This window comes from Lagopus leucura, unplaced genomic scaffold (genome assembly GCF_019238085.1).
Source record: "Lagopus leucura isolate 7727_CA_CO unplaced genomic scaffold, USGS_WTPT01 Super-Scaffold_73, whole genome shotgun sequence".
In the NCBI taxonomy this organism is placed as follows: Eukaryota; Metazoa; Chordata; class Aves; order Galliformes; family Phasianidae; genus Lagopus; species Lagopus leucura.
Genome location: NW_024962252.1, coordinates 40,048,232 through 40,070,233, shown reverse-complemented (window position 1 = coordinate 40,070,233; position 22,002 = coordinate 40,048,232). Strand labels below are relative to the sequence as shown.

General features: G+C 39.2%; 2 protein-coding genes across 3 annotated transcripts in view; one reads left to right on the top strand and one right to left on the bottom strand.

Moving 5' to 3' along the window:
* COL10A1 (collagen type X alpha 1 chain) overlaps positions 1-2,223 on the top strand; it is a 6,821-nt gene extending 4,598 nt beyond the window's left edge. The window contains exon 2 of the mRNA XM_042889553.1: positions 341-2,223. Coding sequence (XP_042745487.1) covers positions 341-2,223 — 1,883 coding nt within the window. The remainder of the gene's footprint in view (positions 1-340) is intronic.
* Positions 1-19,954, bottom strand: part of NT5DC1 (5'-nucleotidase domain containing 1) — a 118,906-nt gene extending 98,952 nt beyond the window's left edge. Inside the window, exons 1-6 of one of the 2 annotated variants that reach the window (XM_042889576.1) lie at positions 19,796-19,954; positions 17,663-17,754; positions 15,918-15,989; positions 14,369-14,475; positions 11,996-12,075; positions 8,347-8,428 (exon numbers count right to left, since the gene is read on the bottom strand). In XM_042889576.1, coding sequence (XP_042745510.1) covers positions 8,347-8,428; positions 11,996-12,075; positions 14,369-14,475; positions 15,918-15,989; positions 17,663-17,754; positions 19,796-19,888 — 526 coding nt within the window. In that variant the 5' untranslated portion in view covers positions 19,889-19,954. The remainder of the gene's footprint in view (positions 1-8,346; positions 8,429-11,995; positions 12,076-14,368; positions 14,476-15,917; positions 15,990-17,662; positions 17,755-19,795) is intronic. The other variant, XM_042889565.1, reaches the window with a different exon arrangement.
* Between the last annotated feature and the right edge of the window lie 2,048 nt (positions 19,955-22,002).

Sequence of the window (22,002 nt, the reverse complement as noted above, 5' to 3'; positions counted from 1 at the left end):
TATATATATATATATATATATATATATATATATATATATATATATATTTTTTTTTTTACTCTAGATGTATTGATGTAAAAAAATTATAAAGCCATCATAGCTCACATTACAACTCCCAACATATTTGTACTTGTTACATATTCATATGAGACTCCTAGGTCACTTCTGCTGTGAAAGTCAGCTCAGGCTCTGAGTGAACAACAGTGTTAAACTCTTGATTTCTGTGAAGTCCAAATGAAGCTAATTCTTCACCCTGCAATAAATGTGCAAATCTGGAAGGGCTTTTACAACTTACATGATCGCACAAAATGTTATATTGACCTTGTTTCTTCTCATACAGGTGTGCAGATGAGGGGTGAACAAGGTCCCCCCGGTCCCCCAGGCCCTATTGGACCAAGAGGACAACCAGGTCCTGCAGGAAAACCAGGCTTTGGAAGCCCTGGTCCGCAAGGTCCCCCTGGTCCCCCAGGACCACCTGGATTCTCCACTGTTGGAAAACCAGGCATGCCAGGTCTACCAGGGAAGCCAGGAGAAAGAGGATTAAATGGTGAGAAAGGAGAAGCCGGACCTGTTGGGCTCCCAGGAGCAAGAGGGCCACAAGGACCCCCTGGCATTCCTGGCCCCGCAGGACTGTCTGTCCCTGGAAAGCCAGGACCACAAGGACCTCCAGGAGCTCAAGGGCCAAGAGGCCTCCCTGGTGAGAAAGGAGAACCAGGTGTTCCTGGTATGAATGGACAAAAAGGAGAAATGGGATTTGGTGTTCCAGGCCGCCCAGGTAGCAGGGGTCTTCCAGGCCCACAGGGACCCCAAGGCCTCCCTGGCCCTGCTGGGATAGGAAAGCCTGGAGAAAATGGCCTTCCAGGTCAGCCAGGTATGAAAGGTGACAGAGGTCTACCAGGGGCACGTGGAGAAGCTGGTACCCCAGGCCCCCAGGGTCCACCAGGAGAACCTGGAGAAGTTGGCATTGGCAAGCCTGGGCCAATGGGACCACCAGGACCAGCAGGCATCCCTGGAGCCAAAGGATTCCCTGGACCTGCAGGCTTGCCTGGATCCCCAGGTCTCCCAGGATTTGGAAAACCAGGATTGCCAGGGATGAAGGGACACAGAGGACCTGAAGGACCTCCTGGCTTTCCAGGACCTAAAGGAGACCAAGGCCCAGCTGGTGTGCCAGGAGAACCAGGTCCTGCTGGGTCACCAGGAAATATGGGCCCTCAAGGACTCAAAGGCTTGCCTGGTGAGAATGGCTTACCCGGACCTAAAGGTGACATGGGTCCTGCAGGCCCTGCAGGATTCCCAGGAGCCAAGGGTGAAAGAGGTCTACCAGGATTAGATGGAAAACCAGGATACCCAGGTGAGCAGGGTCCTGCTGGTCCTAAGGGACATCCAGGTCTCCCTGGTCAAAAAGGTGACACTGGCCATGCTGGCCTACCTGGCTTGCCTGGTCCAGTTGGACCACAAGGAGTTAAGGGAGTGCCAGGTATCAATGGTGAACAAGGCCCAAGAGGACCTTCAGGAATACCTGGGATCAGAGGCCCCATTGGTCCCCCTGGCATGCCAGGAGCCCCTGGTGCAAAAGGTGAACCAGGAGCACCAGGACTGCCAGGCCCAGCAGGTATTGCTACAAAAGGTTTAAGAGGACCCATGGGACCACCTGGACCTCCTGGGCCTAAAGGCAACAATGGAGAGCCTGGCTTGCCAGGTCCCCCAGGTCCTCCTGGTCCCCCTGGCCAAGCCACAATCCCAGAAGGTTATGTTAAAGGAGAGTCTCGAGAGCTATCAGGAATGTCTTTCATGAAAGCAGGAGCAAATCAAGCTCTGACAGGAATGCCAGTGTCTGCCTTCACTGTCATTCTCTCAAAAGCCTACCCTGGAGCAACAGTCCCCATCAAATTTGACAAAATCCTGTACAACAGACAGCAACACTATGATCCCAGGACAGGAATCTTTACCTGCAGGATCCCTGGACTATACTACTTCTCCTATCATGTACATGCAAAAGGAACAAATGTTTGGGTTGCACTCTATAAAAATGGCACCCCAGTCATGTACACTTATGATGAATACCAGAAAGGATACCTTGACCAGGCCTCTGGCAGTGCTGTCATTGATCTCATGGAGAATGATCAAGTGTGGCTCCAGCTGCCAAATTCAGAATCCAATGGTCTCTATTCCTCTGAATACGTTCATTCTTCTTTCTCAGGTTTCCTATTTGCTCAGATCTAGCAACATCCCACTTACAATGTCCTGACACGTTCTCCTTCAGGACATTTTAACTGGGCACTGATGTAACATGTCTTTAGCAGGTCATGTAACTTCAATTTTGCAACAGAAACTGAGGACAGTGAGAAGGTAAAGCAATTGGTTAAAAACTAGTAGAACAATATTCTATGTTTTTAGAAACTTGTCATGGGAAATTTGTTTTGAACAATGATCAATTGTCCAACTAAATGCAACATTAAAATTTTATGAATTAATATAATACACCTGTCTATCACTCTTCATTAACAAGGGGGGAGGGTGGGGGGGGAAGGAGAAGGGGGGTAAATCAAAATTTCTAGCTATCATTTCTCATTAACAAGTAGAGTAGCCATTTCAAGACTCCAGACCACACTCAAATACACTGAATGATACCTTCAGTTGATTCAAAAGTAAACAGTTTCAGACACAACATGGTCATCATAATAACAAGCTAACACACTTCTTTACCATTAGCCTTCTATCAAACAAGAGTCAAGAAAACAAAATTTGACAACAGTACACAATACATCACTTGTAAGTCAGTTCAGCTTTTCCTATTAATGAAAAATCAACCTTAGAGAAAGGTAGATTTAGAAATCATAATGCTACTGAAGGTCTAAGACCTCCAACAATAGAGAAAAGCAACCAGACTTGAAATGTAGAAATCACAGAAAGATTAAGGAGAGGAGGGACATCTTGAGGTCATGTGGTCCAACCCCACTGCTCAAGCAGGGACACTTACAGCAGGTTGCCCTGGACCAAGCCCATACAGCTTTTAAAGATATTCAAGGAAAGAGACTCCACAACCGCTCAGCAAACTATTCTGTTGCTCCATCAGTTACAGCATACTATAGTAAAGAGGTGCTTCCTGATGTTCAGATGGCACAAAAATGGATCACAGGAGATTCCCACTACCTCTTGTCCTGGCACCAGGCACCGCTGTAAAGAGCCTGGCTCTATCTTCTTTGCACCTTCCCCTTAAGTTTTAAAGAATCATAGAATGGCTTGGGTTGAAAGGGACCTCAACAATTATCAAGCTCCAACCTCCCTGCTGCACCCAGGGCCACTGTGCATCTCTAATCCTAGACTAGACTGCCCAGAGTTTCCATCACAGCTGTCTGACACATTTTGTAAATTACAGTAAAAAAAACTAGTTCACCTTTTTTAAGCTCCTAATTAATATGATGATAATTGGAGTACACTAAAACCAAAATGCATGCTGATACAAAATCAAAACAGCTTTACAACTCCTGAATTGGAGACAAACTTTGCTTGTAAGTTGCGTTTTACAGAAATACAGCATTCAGAGATAAAAATAATAGTCTTGGAATTATATTTTACTTACATAGTAAAAGGATCTCAATCACAGTAAATTTGTCTGGAGGCACACTATTTGCTTAGCGTGTCTGCATACACTCATGTCTCTCAAACACTACATAGTATATTAGTCTGTTATGGCACAGTAAAAAGTTAATGGTATAATGTAAGCTCAATAGCATTAGTGTTTATAAATTATCAAAACACATCTCTTCAATGACAAGTTATCATTTATATGCTTTAACTGTTTTACATATATATATATATATCCAAAGATTACCAATTCAAACTGTTATTTTAAACTTTTTAATGGATGTTTTTAATTATTTGCACTGACAGTAAATAGGCCTGTTTGAATTCTTTTGTGATACCATCATTTCTTCATGAAAGGGAAACCCGAGGCTTATCACATATTGTGCATTTGAAACAGTTTCCTAAGTACCTGAAAATACCTTAGGATTAATAAAAAAGTGAGAGCACCTTTAGGCTGATACATCATTAGAAAAACTAAACACTTTGGAAACTTTAAAGAACTTCTAAGAAAGTAACTGCAGAATTTCTTTGCTCCTTTTATTAGGTGCTACTGGATAAGGATGCAGAAGGCTTAGACTAAACTTTTAAGTGCTAAAAGAGAGAGTAATACGAGATCATCTTATTTTGGGGGCCAAGTAGGCTTAGGCAAGTAAGTAGGTACTACCATTATAAATAATCTATGTTTGCATGAAAATAATGCAGTGGAGAGTACCACAGTTTATAAGTAGTAATCCCATAATAATTTTCTTTCAAACTAAACTAACTCTCCAGACATTTCAGTGAATTGCCTGTCTTCATCTATTAATTACAAGTCTCCTAAGAAACACCTTTTAAAAAAAAAAAAAAAAAATATATATATATATATATATATATATATATATATATAAACCACTCAAACAATTTGACACTCTTATTTCAGAAACAGAGAGATTATGAAGTGGAGCTTAAAACATGACAGTTCCCAGTCAAAGTGTTTAAAATTGTTGGAGACCCTCGGTGCTCAGCCTGTGATTCCAATTTGATAGCACAAGAAACTAGGCCTCAACAGTATTCTTAAAAGTTAGGTTTGCTTATCTTCATTGTCCGCCCACTTTAAATCAGGTTTTATGTTTTAACGTCTCTGCTCTTCAAATGAGCACAAAGCAGTTCAAGTCTGTAACTTTGTACCTCAGGCCTGTCTTTTTGAAGGCTTTTCATAATTGTCCAGATGTTAAGTCATTAACAAAACCACTCAGCACCAAAGAGCTAGCAATTACTCTTCACACTGTGATAAAAGCAGAATTTAAAGATTTAGCTCTGGATTCACTGTTTAGTGAATTCACTGTTCAGAGCTTCCCCTAAACTCTGAGAAAGTGTTTAAGACTCTTATTAAAACAAAAGCTAATTCACATTTTCTAGATATGTACTTCAAATAAGTTAAATCTGTTTAATTACACTATACTTCTGTATAGGAGAAGTGAAGTATGTTGGAAAAGAATTTTATCACCAGTGAATGTCAGGCTTTGGAAGAGTTGGACACAATCACATAATGCAGATGATGGCCATGCAGAACAGCCAAAAGGAAAAACTGGGGGTTTCTGTAGCACACTTTTTTTTTTTTTTAATATTTTCTTCATATGAAGATGTGAAGACAAAGCTCCTCCAAACATCACATCTTTTTCCAGATGTGGTATTAGAAGAAAATCCCATGAGATTAAAACTAAAATATAAGAGCCTGTAATAGTAGAGAATTCTTTTCCAAAGGCTTTGGGGAAAAAAAAAAAAATTGATACAAGCCTCATTAGTTCCTAAATAGTCAGATGTGAAGTATCCAAATGATCACTTATGAATTTACCTGGAAATCTCAGAATAGATGTATAATTTACTAGCTTATATCTTTGCCACCATTTTCACAATTAAGAAAAATACTCATCTTTCTTCACTGGACTACATCAACATTAGAAATCCTAGTGTTACAGTCTTTTTTGAAGATTCCTCTTTTTTAATCAGAAAAGCATCTTTCCTCTTTGTTGTTTCTGAAGTCACATATAAAGAACATAATGCAGATATCACTGACAATTCAATTATCTTCTACCTAGACAAAAGAGTTATAGCACAGAGTTGTGATCAAAAACTTGTCTGCATGCACACGTTTAGGGGAAAGAATAAAGTATTTCATAAAGATCCAGAAAACTTTTCTCCCTTAAGTATAGAGAAAGTATACACTTTTTGTAAATAAGCATGCCACGTCAGAATATTGCTCAATTACAAAAAAAACCCAAACTTAAAATGCAAGTTACTAAACAACAGGTTTTTCCATCTAGCGCTTTCTTCATCTCCTGTATACCTTTTAAACAAAGACAATTTTTTCACATGCACCCCTGAGAGCTGACAGCTTATCCCACCAAGCTTTCAAATGTGCAATTTATAAATTTCTAGCTGCTATGTCAGGCATGATCCTTCTAATTCCAAAATGAAATGTGATGTTTTCAATCAGTTTGTAACACTATAAGTGTATTATTCTCCCTACATAATCACAGATGCTACTGTTACAATTGGGAAATGATGGGGAAAGACAATCGTGCAAGAGAAAGAAAGCAGTCTTTATGAGAAGACATTTTAAAAGTAGCTTTTGTAACAGGCAACTTCCTCCTGCAGGAACCATCAACTTTTCTATCAAAAGCACAAAATCTGAAGTTTTTACATATTTACATAATATTAATTATAATTTCTGCATGACAATTCCTTTGAATTGTTCTTTACTGATGTCTATAATGAGAATATAAACTAAGTGGAAAAAAAAAGTAATACTAATCATGTTAAAGATGAAAAATATTCCAATAATGAAGATTGGTAAAAAGGAGTAATTTATGCAGAGGGCATTCTTGCATGTATTGTTAGGTTGAAAAAAATGACCTGTCTGAAAATAAAAATGCCTGTGTTCTTTGCTGTCTGACGTCATGTTTTTACCTAATAGTATTTCTCAATAGACTGCTTGAAATTTTTGGAGTTCGAAAAGCAAAATTCATATAAAACAAAATGACATGGAACTTTCTTAGGCCTCTTCGGCAAGCTTCAGTTCTTCACTTCTTTAAGAAAAAGTAGCAGAGTGAGTTGATATCCTTCATAAACTGAGAGTCATGACAATCATGGCTATCTAAAATAGCCATAAAAAAAAACAAAAAACATAGTTGGGCCATTATCTAAGGCAATCACCATGGCTAAGACAATGAAAAGCAAAATCCATCAGACACCTGACTAATGATCAAAGAAATCATGTGATAAAGAGAAGGGACAAAGATAAACAAGGGCGTGCTGACAACAAACCAGAAACAAAGTGACATGCAAACATGAATTTCAAATAAATAAAACGGTCAGTCGTTCTGCTCCATCACTGACAATGGCACTAGCAAGATGCTATTTTAACTTGGGAACTTGATGTCTCCCCAGCTAGCCATTTAATAAGCTTGCTAAAGAAAGTTTACTTTGACTAACTGCAAATGAGTGCTGCTTTTCTCTAAAGGGTTAAACCCTTCACAGGGCACTGAAGGAACAGAGTTAAATCAAGACATGGTTTATGCTTTTTAGTCCAGGCTCTGGGCTAAGAAAAAACATGGGGCTTCCTGGCATGTAGAAACTGGGATGGAGCCAGCTTTAAGTTTCCTCAGAAAGTTACATTAAGCTTGCACCAGAGGGAAAAAGTCTTTGGCATTAACTTGTCACAGAAGATTAGTACCATTATTCCCATTTCACAGAGAAGGGACCTGAAGTAAAAAGAGAATACTTCAGGCAAATATCACAGGTAAGCCAAACTGGAAGAAATAATATCCAATTCTTCCATCTTCCTGTTCATCCACTGGATCACATTATTAAATGGAAAACAAAACCACTGCAAGGCCTTTCAAAATGATGCATGACCGAGTCTAGCACTTTCATGCTTTAAAGTACCGTGTACAATCTGTGTTGTCTTACTGCTGATTTTACAAAGCCCTACCTATTTCCATCCCATCCCAGAAAAAACATGCTTATCACTTAATACTTTCTCATATTTCACCACTGCTGTGCACATCCCTCATAACTCTTATAACAGAAAATTATGTGTATTAAATTGTCTGTTCTGATTGAAGTTTAAAAGAATTAAGTCACATCACACATCTGTATGCAGATTACACACTTACATATACAAATATGTACAATGTGTAGGTATATACTTATGTGTATACATGTACATACAAGCAGACACTCCTACATACGTAAAATTGATTATTTACATGATTTCAAGGATCAGGCTTTAAATTATGTTCCCAAATAATAACTTACTGTAAAATTTATTTTTTAAAAAGGAAGCTAACTACGCATGATTCATATGCAATACATAATGAAAACTAAAGGGCTAAAGAAAGCCTATTAAAAAATGTACCAAATATTAGTTTCCTTTCTTTTCAGCGCATATCTGATGTTATTCATAAATACAAGAACACCAAGAATAGAATAAAATACAGTGAAATAATGCTGACATTATTGTATGAATCAAATATTTTTCTTCTAAAGTCAGTGAGGTAATACACCAAAAGTTCTACTAAAAATATCAAAGCAGCTCCAGCTGAACAAAATACGAATACCAATATAGCAGGATTAATGTGTAAATAGAACAACTTAAAAGCCTAAAAAGTAAAAGCTATGTTGAGTAACCTACAGTATGGTAGCAAATGTATTTGTTTCAGCAAGTATATGTAACATTTCTGGCTATTACTGTAAGTTGTTGGTGAACCTACTTACCTTTAAAAGCTGATATTTTATAATTATGCTGGATAGCAGCCACCATGTCCTTCCAGAAGTCATATTTTTTCTGACCATCATGCTGTAATTGTTAAAGGAATCTAGTCACTACATAAAATATCAGCCATTTCAAGCTTTTATACTCAAACAGTGGGAAGAATGCCATTAACAAATAAAAATATTTTGAAAATGGATTAGAGCAGTCCTAGACAGTAGGAATCAGGACTCAGAACTCAGCTGTGAACTCTGAATAATGGGAGGCAGATCTGCACCCAGCTTTTGAATTACTCATATTTATAAGTAGCCTAAAAACCTTACAGCAAAAAGGGGCATTAGAACAGCAACTTAATGAACGAGCTACCCTGCTGACTTCCAGGAAAAATTAATGCCTAGAGCTGCAGACATTGTACTAAATTAATAGGCTGACATTAACTACAGTCTGGCACTCGTATCACCTTCCACCATAGCAACTTGTAAAAACTTTCACTACAAAACAGTGACAATGTTCTTCTGTCAACAGCTCCACCCTAAACACCACATGAAATGCTTAGAGAGAAGCCAGACTGAGCAACACTACCCTGCACTGTGCTTTGTAGATTGCCAAACCCCTGCTCTGGCAGGACAGGGAAAAAAAACAATCTTCAATGTGATCAGTCTCTCACTTTTCCTAGAAAGCTGTCCAGGTGCAGAAGCACTTCTGCTGACCTCAGTTACCCTCCCAGTGTCTCATTAAGATAGAGAAAAAGCTTCACAAGCAGCTCAGAGTGCTCTGGGACTCAAACACTACTAACTTTAAAAATGTTGAGTTAAACACAGGTGCAATTACACAGCTAAGCACATTATAGGGCAGAGAATTAGTTACTGAGCTTGTAAGAGGTGCTCTGTTACAAAGCACAGAGCAGCAATAAAGCAGATGCCAGTTTCTACACCATAGAAAGTATTTTGTAGTGTTATTGCAGGTTTTGTATCTACTTAAGCTTAAGTTTTGATGCAACTGTGACAGATTTTTATGGCTTTGTCCTATGTCCTAAACCTGTGAGCCTATCTCTGCACTAGTACCTGAATAAAGACTTACTTTGTAAGTAGAAGGCATTTTCTTGAGAAGGATGTATTTAGAAAGTGAAAATGAATTTAAAATGTCTTAAGACATGCAGTTTATTTGTAGCAAACTGCTATTTCAGGCTTAATCCAACACAGAGGCTTCAAAAAAAAAAAAAAAGTCAGCCCTTAATTTCATCTCCATCAGGTAGCACTAACAAGGCCTTTCACATGTGACTGACAAGCACTACTGGTAGCCTACTTATGATCCACCACTTTAGAGACTAAAGATCAGGAAAGATAGCGTTATTGCTTCCCCTGTCATCCCTAAATCCATTATTCTAGCAAACTACTGCAGATATATATAAAAAGAATTGTCAGAGAGAAAAGGTACTGTGTATGTCAGTTTAGTTAACTGCTAAGCAAGGTCATTATCTGAGGTTGTATTCATGAGATGTCAGGGAATGCCTGCTAGTGGTGACAGCAGTAGCCTGTACTACTACCAGCCCTTAGACAGATTCAACTCTACGTATACTCCACATGGCTGACTCTAGCCTTGTTTTTTCTTTCATTGCTTTGTTTGCTTGCTTCTTCTAAAAATCGGTGCAACGAGCTAACAGTTCCTCAAGAGCACTGTTCTGAGGACAGGTGCATAAAAGTTTAAAAGTGGTATACTTCCCTCAAAACCTCTGGTTTTACAAAAGACCAAAATGACTGTAAAACTACCCTACTGCAAATCCAGAGCTACTGCACATATAAGAAAAATGACCAATTCCCTGAAAGCAGAGAGATAACTATGAGCATGCCTGTGTAGTGATTTCATTAGATGAAGTATCAGACAAAAAGTATTTTATGTAGAGCTTCAATGCAAAGATGCAAAATGTTGAGAAGCTCTTATTTGCCTGAAAACATACACAAATTCATCAAATGCTTACACATCTTTAACAGAGTAGAGCAGTGCAGCACCCAGCTCTTGTCTGAACCCATTTTGAATTGGAACCTAGTTCTCCATCTATTTCAGTAGGAAACTCTCCAAATCCTAGAATGTTTTCTGGAAATTTTAAGGAAAAGTAGCCTTTACTAACACAAGTTGCAAGAAGAAAAAATACAAGCCTACAGTTCTGTTTAGGAGTTAGAAGGAATTAAAATGCAATGGTTTTGATACCATATGAAAATAGCTTAACAACTGCAGCGTGCGTCCAGGGCACAAGTGCTGGAGAGGCCTACAACCTCCTGCCTTGTGTCTTCATCATCTGGCTGATGGTAACATCTCACAAAATTGCTGCAGTCCCTGTACTGAAATTGAGCTAATATGCAGTTAAATATTCAAGAAACTGATGAAGAACATTCTTGAACCATTTCTAGCAGCTCTGTGGAAAAATAGAGCATGGGTTTCTCTCTGGATAAAGACAGCACTGCTCCAGGGACAGTGCTCCAGCTAGTAAACTAGTAACAGAACATGTAAGCACACTACACGTGAGCTGAGCCACATTTTAGCACCATCCTCTTTCTCCCCATCACCAAATGAATTGTACCAAGTCTAAATTAACTGTAAAATAAAGCAACACAGTACAGGTGTGACATCTGAGAGAGGATTCCAAGCTGTGAGTGAGCAAGGAATGAGATTAATCAGGCACAAAATTAAGACTCTTATGACGTACCTGTCCTCAGTGTTTGCCAATGAGCTAGCTTTAGATAACTCTTCAAGCAGCAGTTGGACTTGAAACAGCAATCTGCTCAGCATGCTATTTTGGATCTAAGCCTAAAACATCAAGTCAGGTGATACTCCAAGGGACTGCAGATACCCACCTTACAATTCTCAATTCTAGTCTGCAGACAAAGCGCTGCATTACTTTAGTACTTTCAGACAGTAGATTATATCCATACCTCATTGACACTCAGATATTTTACTCAAAGAGAAAAGCTCTTTTTTTTTTTTTTTAGCTACCTTAAAGTTTCAACTCTTCTTTGACTCAACTGAATCAAATGATAACAAACATCAAAGATAGGATCTAAGCTACACTGTATATCTAAGAAGCACTGAAAAAAGTTGGACCAATTTCATTTTCCACCTTTAAATGTAATTTATTGCTTAAAGGAAAAAAAAAACAACTGGAAAATCACAGTATACCATAGATTTATTTACATCTATGCATACAGATTATCACACTTAAGACATAAAACACATTTAAGAAGAAAGGCTGGAATTAAGCTTTCAACCATTTAACATTTCTTGCAAACTAGCAAACCATACTATTCTTCAGATTTAATTCAAGTACCATCAAGTACAATTAAAGATTTTTAAGAAGAATATTTTCCATATCACAGAATAAACTTGAGTAAATAACTCATTTGTTCTTATCCTAGCTATTTGTGCCCTCTGGTGGAAGTACATTTACTCTGACCATACCAAGTAAGTCACAAGTAGTTTGGGGGACAGCTTTAATACACTGATAAGTCTGGCATGAAAAATTTCAAACAAGAAAGAAGAGCTAAAGAGCTTAACTTCACTGAATGTATTACTTGCATGCATTATTGAATGCATACAGCAAGTGAGGCAAAAAAGGATAAAGATAATGGAACATTTAATTTCAGAAAGTCCAGTTCTTACCTGATCTAAACTGTCCACAACCCTTGCACACAGGAGGGCTCCTGGTAGATCAAAATAATTATCATACAGATAGTATTTGGCTGGAAAAAAAACACAAACAACACCTCTAGTTTTTAAATATGTATTGTATAGTTTACAAATAAATAATATATTTAAATAGTATTACGAGCTGTTACTTGAATTTTATGATAATAAGCATTATTTGTTTCCCAACTTAATACATTTGTTAGGTTTTATTTCTATTTATTCTCATAATTGGCCATTGGCAACAGTTACCTTACACCAAAGCAGTAAGATTTTTAGGAAACATTTTAGGATTCTAAAAGTTATGGTGGAAGAGATGAAAATGAATGAGTCTTAAAAGCCAAAGCAGTGTTGCTCAGCTATTCCAAAATATCAGTTTCCCCAGCAATAAGAAATACTGTGAGTCTGAGAAGTTGTTTCAGAAAATTTGACAGGTCTTACATAGAATCATAGAATTACTAAGGCTGGAAAAGATCACTAAGATCATCAAGTTCAACCATTAACTCATCAAACATGTGGGCACAAGAGAGATCAATTCTTACTGACTACAGCCCTCCTTAAATAACGTCTGAATTTAGGGTATTAATGGGAATTGAAACCATTTGGCAGATTTTTTTTTGTTTTGTTTTTGTTTTTTTTTTTTTACCCTTCTCCTCTGCACTACTGAGAATTGCACTATATTCCCCTTGCTGATCTCACAAAGTATTTCAATAACACTGACCTAGTCTGTTATGAGACTGTTAAATTGCTTCACTTCAGTGATAACAGAGTGGTTTTATTTTGAAAATGCCACAACAATACAATTTGTCATAAAGTGAAAGACAGCGTAAGAAATGTCAAGTGACTTTGAAAGCAGCATCTTATAAAATACAAGTCAAAATTGAATGAACCAAAACGAAGTGGACAGATGCATTTTATTTACCAAATAGGATTATTCAAGCATCGTTGAAACAAAATGGGAAAATAAAAGCAATGTTTCAGCATTTCTCAGTGATGTTTTCCAGCATCCCCAGATTTCAACGAAATTGCATTTCTAGCTGTAGAACTTATCTAAAATGTCCTTCCTATTCTGATGTTATAGTTGTTTATAAGTGGCACACTGTACAAGTGTCTCATAACCTGTTTAACTTTGGATTTTGTCTTTTCTTCATTGTCCAAAACAAAAAAATTTGCAAGGAAATTCTTGAATGTCTAACTTCTGGGCAAGAAGGCAGGATCCTCTCTGGATTCATTTCACCCTTGGGCGGTGCTTGGGTATTTGGCTTGAATCATCTAATACAGAGGCTGGGATGGATTTCCTATAGTCCTGTCCTTTGAAAACACATGCTAAAGACAGAAACTTAGCCCAGTGAGAAGCATGCTCACATTATTCTATGATGCCCCAAAACAGAACAAAAAAGTCAGAAGGGCGCAAACATTTCTCCCAGACTAAGGTCATGTTCAGCAATTCTTTTCTGGGAGTAAAACTGATTTTAAAGTAAATTTAGATTAAAGTAAATTTAAAGTAAATAGAGTAAAATAGGTGATGCTTTCATTGTATTAATGATCTTGTCTGTGCTGTCTCTTACGTATACCACATAAGTCAACAAAACAAGGACTAATATTCATGAAAGAACTAAATAATGAATGCAAAACATTTCTTTTGTACATATAGCTGAGGTACTTTTCTACCCAGCTGCAAAAGATTACCTGCAGTTTGGTGTAAGGATGACAAGAGTTTGACAGCAAAATGGCAAAGAACATCTCTATCACACAGGACAATGCAACTATCAGCGAGCATTTTTCCCTTTATGTGCATCACTCACAATTACTAATCTTAAAGAAAATTTGAGATAAAGTACAAGGTGGCTAGTAAAAGTGGAAACCTAATCACAGTGCCTTCACAACATGACTTCCATCTTAAAATTAAACAGCTGCCACCACAAGATGAGCAGTTGTGTTTCCATACCTGCTCCGTTAATTGCACTTCCAGCTAGGCCTCCAGTAAGAACACTGACAGCAACATGCCAACAATTAAGACAAACTTGATTTTTTTTTTTTTTAATTATTCTTAAATGAGATTGAGATTATGAACTTCACTACTTCAACAAGAAACAATGTGCCCATGTCTACAACCAAAACACACCTGTACTGTTAGCTTGTTCATTACTTGCCTTATAATTGGTGATTTAATTTTAAGTATTAGAGGTTAAAAATATAAAAACAACCTTTGCCCCAAACACTCAAATATTTCAGTAATTCTCATCTCAAGTATTTTTTTCAAACAGATTTAGGATGAACTAACACTACAATAAACACTGAAGGGGCCAAAGCAGTTTCATAGACCAGGACATTCTGAGGTAGAGCTACCTGAGCGGGAAAGCATTCCACTGACTGTACTAAAATGCTTCCATTCCTTCCTTCCATAAATCTCCAGGATCTCTTCAGATGTCATACTCCTAGTGCCATGGCTTGCCCTGTTTGATGCATTATAGAGAGAAAAACAAAAGGTTAAAAACATTCAGACTACATCTAGAAAACAGTAATGAACTGCAATTGAATACCAAAGTGCATGCAAGTTTATCTTCACTTGAGCTCCCAATTTGAAGTTTGCTAGGACCTAAGCTTTTAACTTATGCACTACAGTCCCCAGTATAAGTTTTAGTTCACAAAGGTCTGGTTGGCTGAGGGCATGGATACTGTGCCTCACCTCCTAACACAATCACTCTGTGTTGCTCGAATGTTCTCAATTGTATGAGGACATTATACTTGAACTTTCAATATACACTGCACAATAAAACACAGAGCAGGAAGCCTATACACCATTCTGAAGCCTGGTAACATTCACAAAATGCAGGGCAGGACTGTGATAAAATTCTAGTTTGAGCCCTCAAAGCAGCTATGTAATACAGAAATAGGTACAAGCCTTTTCAGGAATTAAAAGTCCACTAACTTGACCATCAAACTGTGCTCCTAAAGAACATATACAAACCAGTTTTGAAGGAAACAGGAAATGCCAGGATAACTAATACTGTAACACTCTTCCCTTTACATTAATATATCCTCTTGTCTTGAATTCCAAACCTAGCTCTTTGAAATTCATGGTACTAACTGAATTTCTATACGCATAAGAAAGACTCACAGATATTTCATTCCTTATTTGATAGAATCATAGAACAATTTGTGTTGGAAGGGACCTTTAGAGATCACTTAGTTCCTACCTGCCCTGCCATGGATGGGGACACCTTCCAAGAATTCAATGAAATCTGATTTCCCCTAGCATCTTCATGGTTTTTTTTTGTTTGTTTTGTTTTTTAAGAAAAAAAAAAAAAAAAAAAAAGAAGGAAAGATGAAGTAAAGATGTACTAAAATTATGACTCAAGGGAAAATTCATTTTTAAGAGGAAAAAAAGACTTCCCCAAGTGAATGTGTCAGTTTCTATGCTTAATTTACCTCAGGCTACTTAAGCTACATGTAGCAAGTCTGCAAGAATTTTGAATATGTATGGTACAAAGACAATTGCTCTGTCATTAACATTAGTCATTAGCACTGATTGACTCAAGTTACTCAGAATTCAAAGAAAAACCTTACCCTGGATCTTAGCAGAATTGGACAGAGTACATTGGTAGCCACTGAAAAAAGTGAATTTAGTTTCAAGATCAGTATGCACTCAATCTTAGATGTTTATACAAAATTATATATTCTTCCTAGCAGCTAATATGGAAATATTATGAAAATACTAGGTTTATAACATTAAGAAATACTGAACACTAGTTTACCCAAGAGTATTTAAATTTTTACATAAATGAATATATATTGAAACCAGTATTTTAGATGTTTAATAAAACTGAGGTGACTTTCAAAAAGAGGATAAAATGTTCACGTTTGTTTAACAATAAACACACGTAATCAGTATTACCTCAAAACTGTTCCGTCTTCCGCGAGCTTCAGGAAGTTTCCATCTTCAAAGTCCAATGCCAAGCCTTTACAACTAAAAATAATTTGTTGTTGTTTGTTTGTTTTTTAAGGAAGAAACAAGAAAAATGTTTTCAGAAGAATGCCTCTTTGTATCAGAATAGTGAAATGCAGTTACAGAAGCTATATAACAATGCCACTTAAAAGCAACAAATCACAACCCCTCAAGCACTCCCATGTTTGAAAGTAACGTATGCAAATACATATCATTACAGTGAGGACTGGATTTCACTTACACAGCAAATTCCTACTAAATAAATCCAGTTCCATTGTTCTGTGAGTTCAGTGTGATTATTCATATAGATAGGGTTGGGGGATTAAAGCCTGAACATATACAACTAAGAAATGTGATGTTCAAGCCACTATTAAAGAAAATTAAATACACATTTTGACTGTACCTCCCCTACTTACTACTGCAACAGTAACACCAATATTAAGGAAGAGAGAGATAGAACATCATTCCCTGCGAGACAACAGAGTATCTAAAGAGCATGTGAAGAGAGGCATTGTCAGGCTAGTCTGCACTCACAAGGTGAAGGGTACACTGAGTAGGACAGATGTGCCACCGTAGTTCCTAACTCACCTAGCAAATTCACAACTTTCAGAAAAATGAACTCACATTTACTTAGGCTGTTTGAAAAATGAGATCAGAGTTCAATTTCCAGAATAATATTGGAAAAGATGAAAGAAAATGCAAAAGTAATGCTTTCTTCATTCTGTGTTGTATGGTACCCAAAGGAAAGACAATGTGCTATGAACCCAGCTAGCAGACTATCCTTTCACACTCGACACCTGGGTGATTAGCATCAATGTGATGCTACCAGCACTATGGGCTTACAGATCCTCATTAAGGAGCCTCCAGCTTCAAGATGGAACCAAGGTAGATACATCTAAATGTTAACTAGATTTCATGCCTCAGAGTCCTCAAAATATGAAAAATACAGAAACCCTGGTTATCACATGAGATTTGCAATCAGACACGTTTGGAAACTCACCAGTCAAATACTGAATTGTAAAAACAACTTGAAAACAAAACACCTGTGCTTCTCCTAAGGAAAAACAAAGCCAAAACAAACAGCAATAACCTGACCTTCAAGTCCCCACACTCTTGCCATGGATTATAACCTATAAAAGTTGGAACATCAGTGATTCACATTAAAGTTCCACCTCAGATACCACTGAATTCAGACCAGAAACTTGTGTTTTAGTTTCTTACATTACAGCTTTGTGCCTAAAGCATCACTCAAGGGCTACTTCTTGGCATGTCACCTTTCCTCAGTTCCTGAGAAGACTGTTAGGATTATTCTCCCTTACACAAACAAAAACACATCTGTAAAGAGAAACATGGAGATATGACTAAATTCTGATGGTTACTGTATTTACCAGTTAAGGGTAGAAGAAAAAGGAGGTGTATCTCAGCAAGTTAAACCACAAAGTTTTTGGGGAGTTCATAGAAAGCACAAAGCAAGCTTGAATATTCAGTTGTCTCTTCAAAACATCACATTAGAAGTATTTCAAGAGAAATACTTATGGTTTTAAATACTTGTTGGAAAAAAATTGAAGTTACCTATTTGGTCTGATAGTCTTAACAAATGTCTAAGAAGCTGTTTTCCAAGCTTCGTAAAAGTATACTACAAATAGTATAAAGGAAGTTATGAAGAAAGTTTATGTTATTTTCAACATACTTACCAGAAGTCTAAGCTTTCTGGATTTAGAGTCAGCAAGTCTTTGTCGTAACCCTTCTCCGTTACCAGATACTGAGCAAAACTATCATATATTAGCTATAGATGGGAAAATAAAATAAAACAAAAAATTAAAATGGTATTAACTACATTGATTAAGGTATCTAAAGATAATGCTTTCCCTGGGAAGACGTGAACTTTAGTACCACCAAAGAAGAGGCAAACAAGGAGCATGGGGGACCTGCTCCACAGCATTTTACCAGCAGTGCCTGAGTTACTTCTAGTAGGCTGGAAAACAGCTCAAGATGCTCATGCAATAGTTCTGGGGCAACTTTTGTAACACAGCCAGATGTATACTGTTCTACCTTACTGCCCTAGATCTTCAAGACTACTGGGAAACAAAGATGCTAAGCACCCAAAGCCAGTCACTACTTTCCCCTTCCAAGTCTTTTTTTTTTTTTTTTTAATGTCAGGTTACCCTGATTCAACAAGTAGCACCTGAGCCTATCAACAACTGCAGCTAGTAAACACAGAATAATTGAATCACAGAATGGCCAGGGTTGGAAGGGACCTCAAAGATCATCAGGCTCCAACCCCCATGCCACAGGCAAAGTCACCAACCTTCACATCCAGTACTAGACCACGCTGCCCAAGGCCCCATCTAACCTGGCCTTGAACACCTCCAGGGATGGGGCATCCACAGCCTCTCCGGGCAGCCTGTTCCAGCACCTCACCACTCTCTCTGTAAAAAACTTCCTCATGATATCCAACCTAAGTCTTCCTTCCCTCAAATTAAAACCATTTCCCTGCGTCCTGCCATTATCTACCCTTGTAAAGAGTTGACTGCCCTCCTGTTTATAGGCTCCTTTAGGTACTGGAAAGCTGCAATGAGGTACCCCACAGCTTTCTTTTTTCCAGGCTGAACAAGCCCAGCTTTCTCAGCCCATCTTCATAGGGGAGGTGCTCCAGCCCTCTGACCATCTTTGTGGCCCTCCTCTGGACCCTCTCCAACAGCTCCTTGTCTTTTTTGTACTGGGGGCACCAGACCTGGACGCAGAACATTTTAAACATTCCTGATAAAACATATTCTGAAGAAAACAGCAACTAACAAGTAAAAGATTCATAAGGCCAGAAAGAATAAGTGCTAAAGCCTAGCACAACATTCAGCCAGTTCTTACTGTAATGCATTAGTGAGGTTGCGCAAGTAAATCTAAGCAGATAATGCCAGGTCCCTTTTTCTCATGGTTCTTTCATTAAAACTGTTCTCCCAAAGCTGCTCTTGGAATGACTTTGAATACTGAGAATGACAAACAGTAACAACTGTATCTTCTGGTGCTCATGCCAGCACTTTAAAGTGCGTTATTGGTCACCAGTAAGGATATGCGCAAAGGGCATGTGACAACCAGCCGCTGCCTTGTGAGAAGAGTGAACAAAATTTGAGAAGTCTTTTTCCGTAAGAAAAACGCCTCTCTGCAGGATATCAAACACCATCTTAGAAAGCAATGCAGTTTCACAGAACAAGGTGCATTGCACCTTTGTTACACTTGTTTCTATAAAAAGTTATTTCTGTATCACACTTAAGAACATCCATGGGGCATGAGACAGCTGTGCAGCATTCTGACCTCAACAGAAGGGAGCCCTGCAGATGGAACACCCGAGACTGAAAGGGGCCAAGCAGAAAAGAAGTGCTGAGGCAGAAGGTGCAGCGCATGCCATCAGGCTCTGACAGACAGCAGTGCTGAGGCAGAGATGCTGAATGCCCTCATGCTCACCGTCCTAAGCACGACAAAGTTTGCCACGATCCCCTACAGAAAGCGCTATGCACTTCGAACCGCCTGCTCCGGCTCTGGGGGACTCTGCCTTTCTCAGCACCACTCCAGGCAGGAGAACACTTCGGAGGCGCCGTTTCCAAGGCAAAGACACGGCAGTGCCCCCCGGTCGGGCTGAGGCCTGCCGAGGGGGCGGGCAAAGAGAGAGGCTCCCGCTTCTCCCCTCCTCTCACGTTTCCCGTCTCCCCGCGGGACACCCCTCGAACCCGAGACCCCCGCCGGCCCCGCACGCCCTCACTCGCACTTCCGCTCGGGCGGCCGGAGCGAAGCGGGCAACCCTAGCTCTGCGGCCGCGCCGTGCCCGCACTCACCGTCGCGCTCTGCGGGAGGTGGTAACGGCACAGCGTGTGATCCAGATCGAAGCCCATCACCTCGCAGTCGTCCAGGGAAAAGTACTGCTGCATGGCCGCGCCGCCACCGCGGGAGGCAGGCGGAGGCGGAGGAGGAAGAGAAGGAGGAAGGCGCACGGGCGGTGCTTCCTGCGGCGCGGGGCGGTGCGGCCGCAGCCACTCCGCCCCGCCCCGCCCCGACTCCGCCCCGCCGCTCCGCGGCCGCCCTCACCTGCGCGGAACCCGGCCCTCAGCAGCAGAGCTGAGAGGCGCAGGATAGCCTTGTTCCATCGCTGAGGTTAAGAAAAGCCTTTCTCGCCGAGATCTCGTGCGGCTGGGAACGGTGGGGATCCCGCTGAGTTCTGAAGGTGGACGCACACAGAGTGAGCGTGCCGAGGGCGCTTCGCTGGGCGTAACGAAATGCTCCATTTGGAGAAAAGCAAAACAAATGAAAGCTGCATTGAGTTAATTCTGCTCTCTGTGAGTGTATTGCCTGTTTGAGGCCAAGGCTTGGGATGCTTAGGTAGCTGCTCTTGAACACTTGTGTGCAGATTTTCTTCGCTCCTCTCTAGAATTCATTTTCCTGCTTAGATACAGTGATGTCATAAAAACACAAGAATGCTATTAGTTTGCTTCTTCAAAGGAATTCAGAATATCCCAAAGATATTATTATCCATTCTAATGCCGTTACATACATGTATGTGCACCATATATTACAAATACTCCATATATCGTATACATACAGTTCGGTATATACATGTAAGTTGCTCTGAAAGTAATGCCTCCTATTTATTTGCATGGAAACTACAACACAAAGAACACAATATGATAGAACAAATTCTCAACTACAAAATGCTGTTTTTAAACAGACCAAACGCCATTAGCTACGGATTTTCGTCAGTGTTAAGCAAAAGCTTGCACACCACACTCAGGAAAATCTTCACCAGAAGAGGTAACCTTCTGTTACCGCTACTGGATTGAATCGCCCAGTGCATAGCTGTGCTCACATACACTATTTAGTCTCCATACACAGTCAGCAAGTTTCTGTGAAAATTGCCATTCTGTCAGACTGCCCCTCTGCTGCCATCTGTCACAGAGAAACAAAATATAACAGAATGCTGGTGGGAAGTTTCAACCTCTACTGCCGTACCGCCAACATCTACCTCAAACATTGTGGGCCAACATCATAAAGTAGGAGGTATTACTTTCGGAGCAGCCTGTTTACATAATGACACATGAATATATTTCAGATATATATGCTCAAATACATATATATGTATATGGATATATATACATAATCATATATGTGTGTGTGTTTTCCAAATTAAATGGTGTGAAATATGAGCATACAGAAGGAGAGATTCATCCAGGATCTTGCACGCAGCAGTGGTCTCGGCCGTCAAGATGAGGGAACTCTGAGCGAGAGGTCATTTTTCTTCCCCAAACCTCTCACTTTAGGAAACATGGAGCATATTCCTGCCCCACTGGAGTCAATGGTGACAAATTTCTATTGACTTCAGCAGATTCAAGTATTTATGCTGCCCTCATATTAACTCAGTTTTATCTGACTTGAAAATTGTAGCAATAGATCATAGAATCATAGAATCACAAGATCCTACTTTGGGAATTCTCCTGTTCCAGAAGGTGGTTTGTTTTTGTTTTTGTTTTCCCAAAAGGCCTCATGCAGCTTAACAAATTTTGTGTAGATCATAGCATTTTAAATTTATAGTGTTGTTTTCCATGCATGCATGTTTATGTAAGCTCACTACAAAATCAATTTAACATGCTATAGTATTGGAACAGCTGGAGTGATCACTGTACTTGCCATCAGAAGCAATTATGAACATCCAGATTTTGTGACTACTGCACAATAATAGTAGCAGTAATGAGAAGCTATCTCACAATTTACAGCACAAAAGCACTTTAATTCTAAGTGACTTCCAGTCATTTAAGCAATGGAGCAACTCATCAAGTTAAATTTCAGGTATATGAGGCTGAAGGTTAAATTAGAACTGTGACAACAGAAAATACAGAAAATGTTGATTAAGGGGATAGGTTTTCATATCTGGGAAAGAAGAATACAAATCAAAGAATATCATCTTCATCTTCAGTATCTCAGCACCAACCTGATAACAGGAAGCTCCTAACAGTTTACTTTAACCAACAACCCAAGGTTTGTTTCTTTCCCT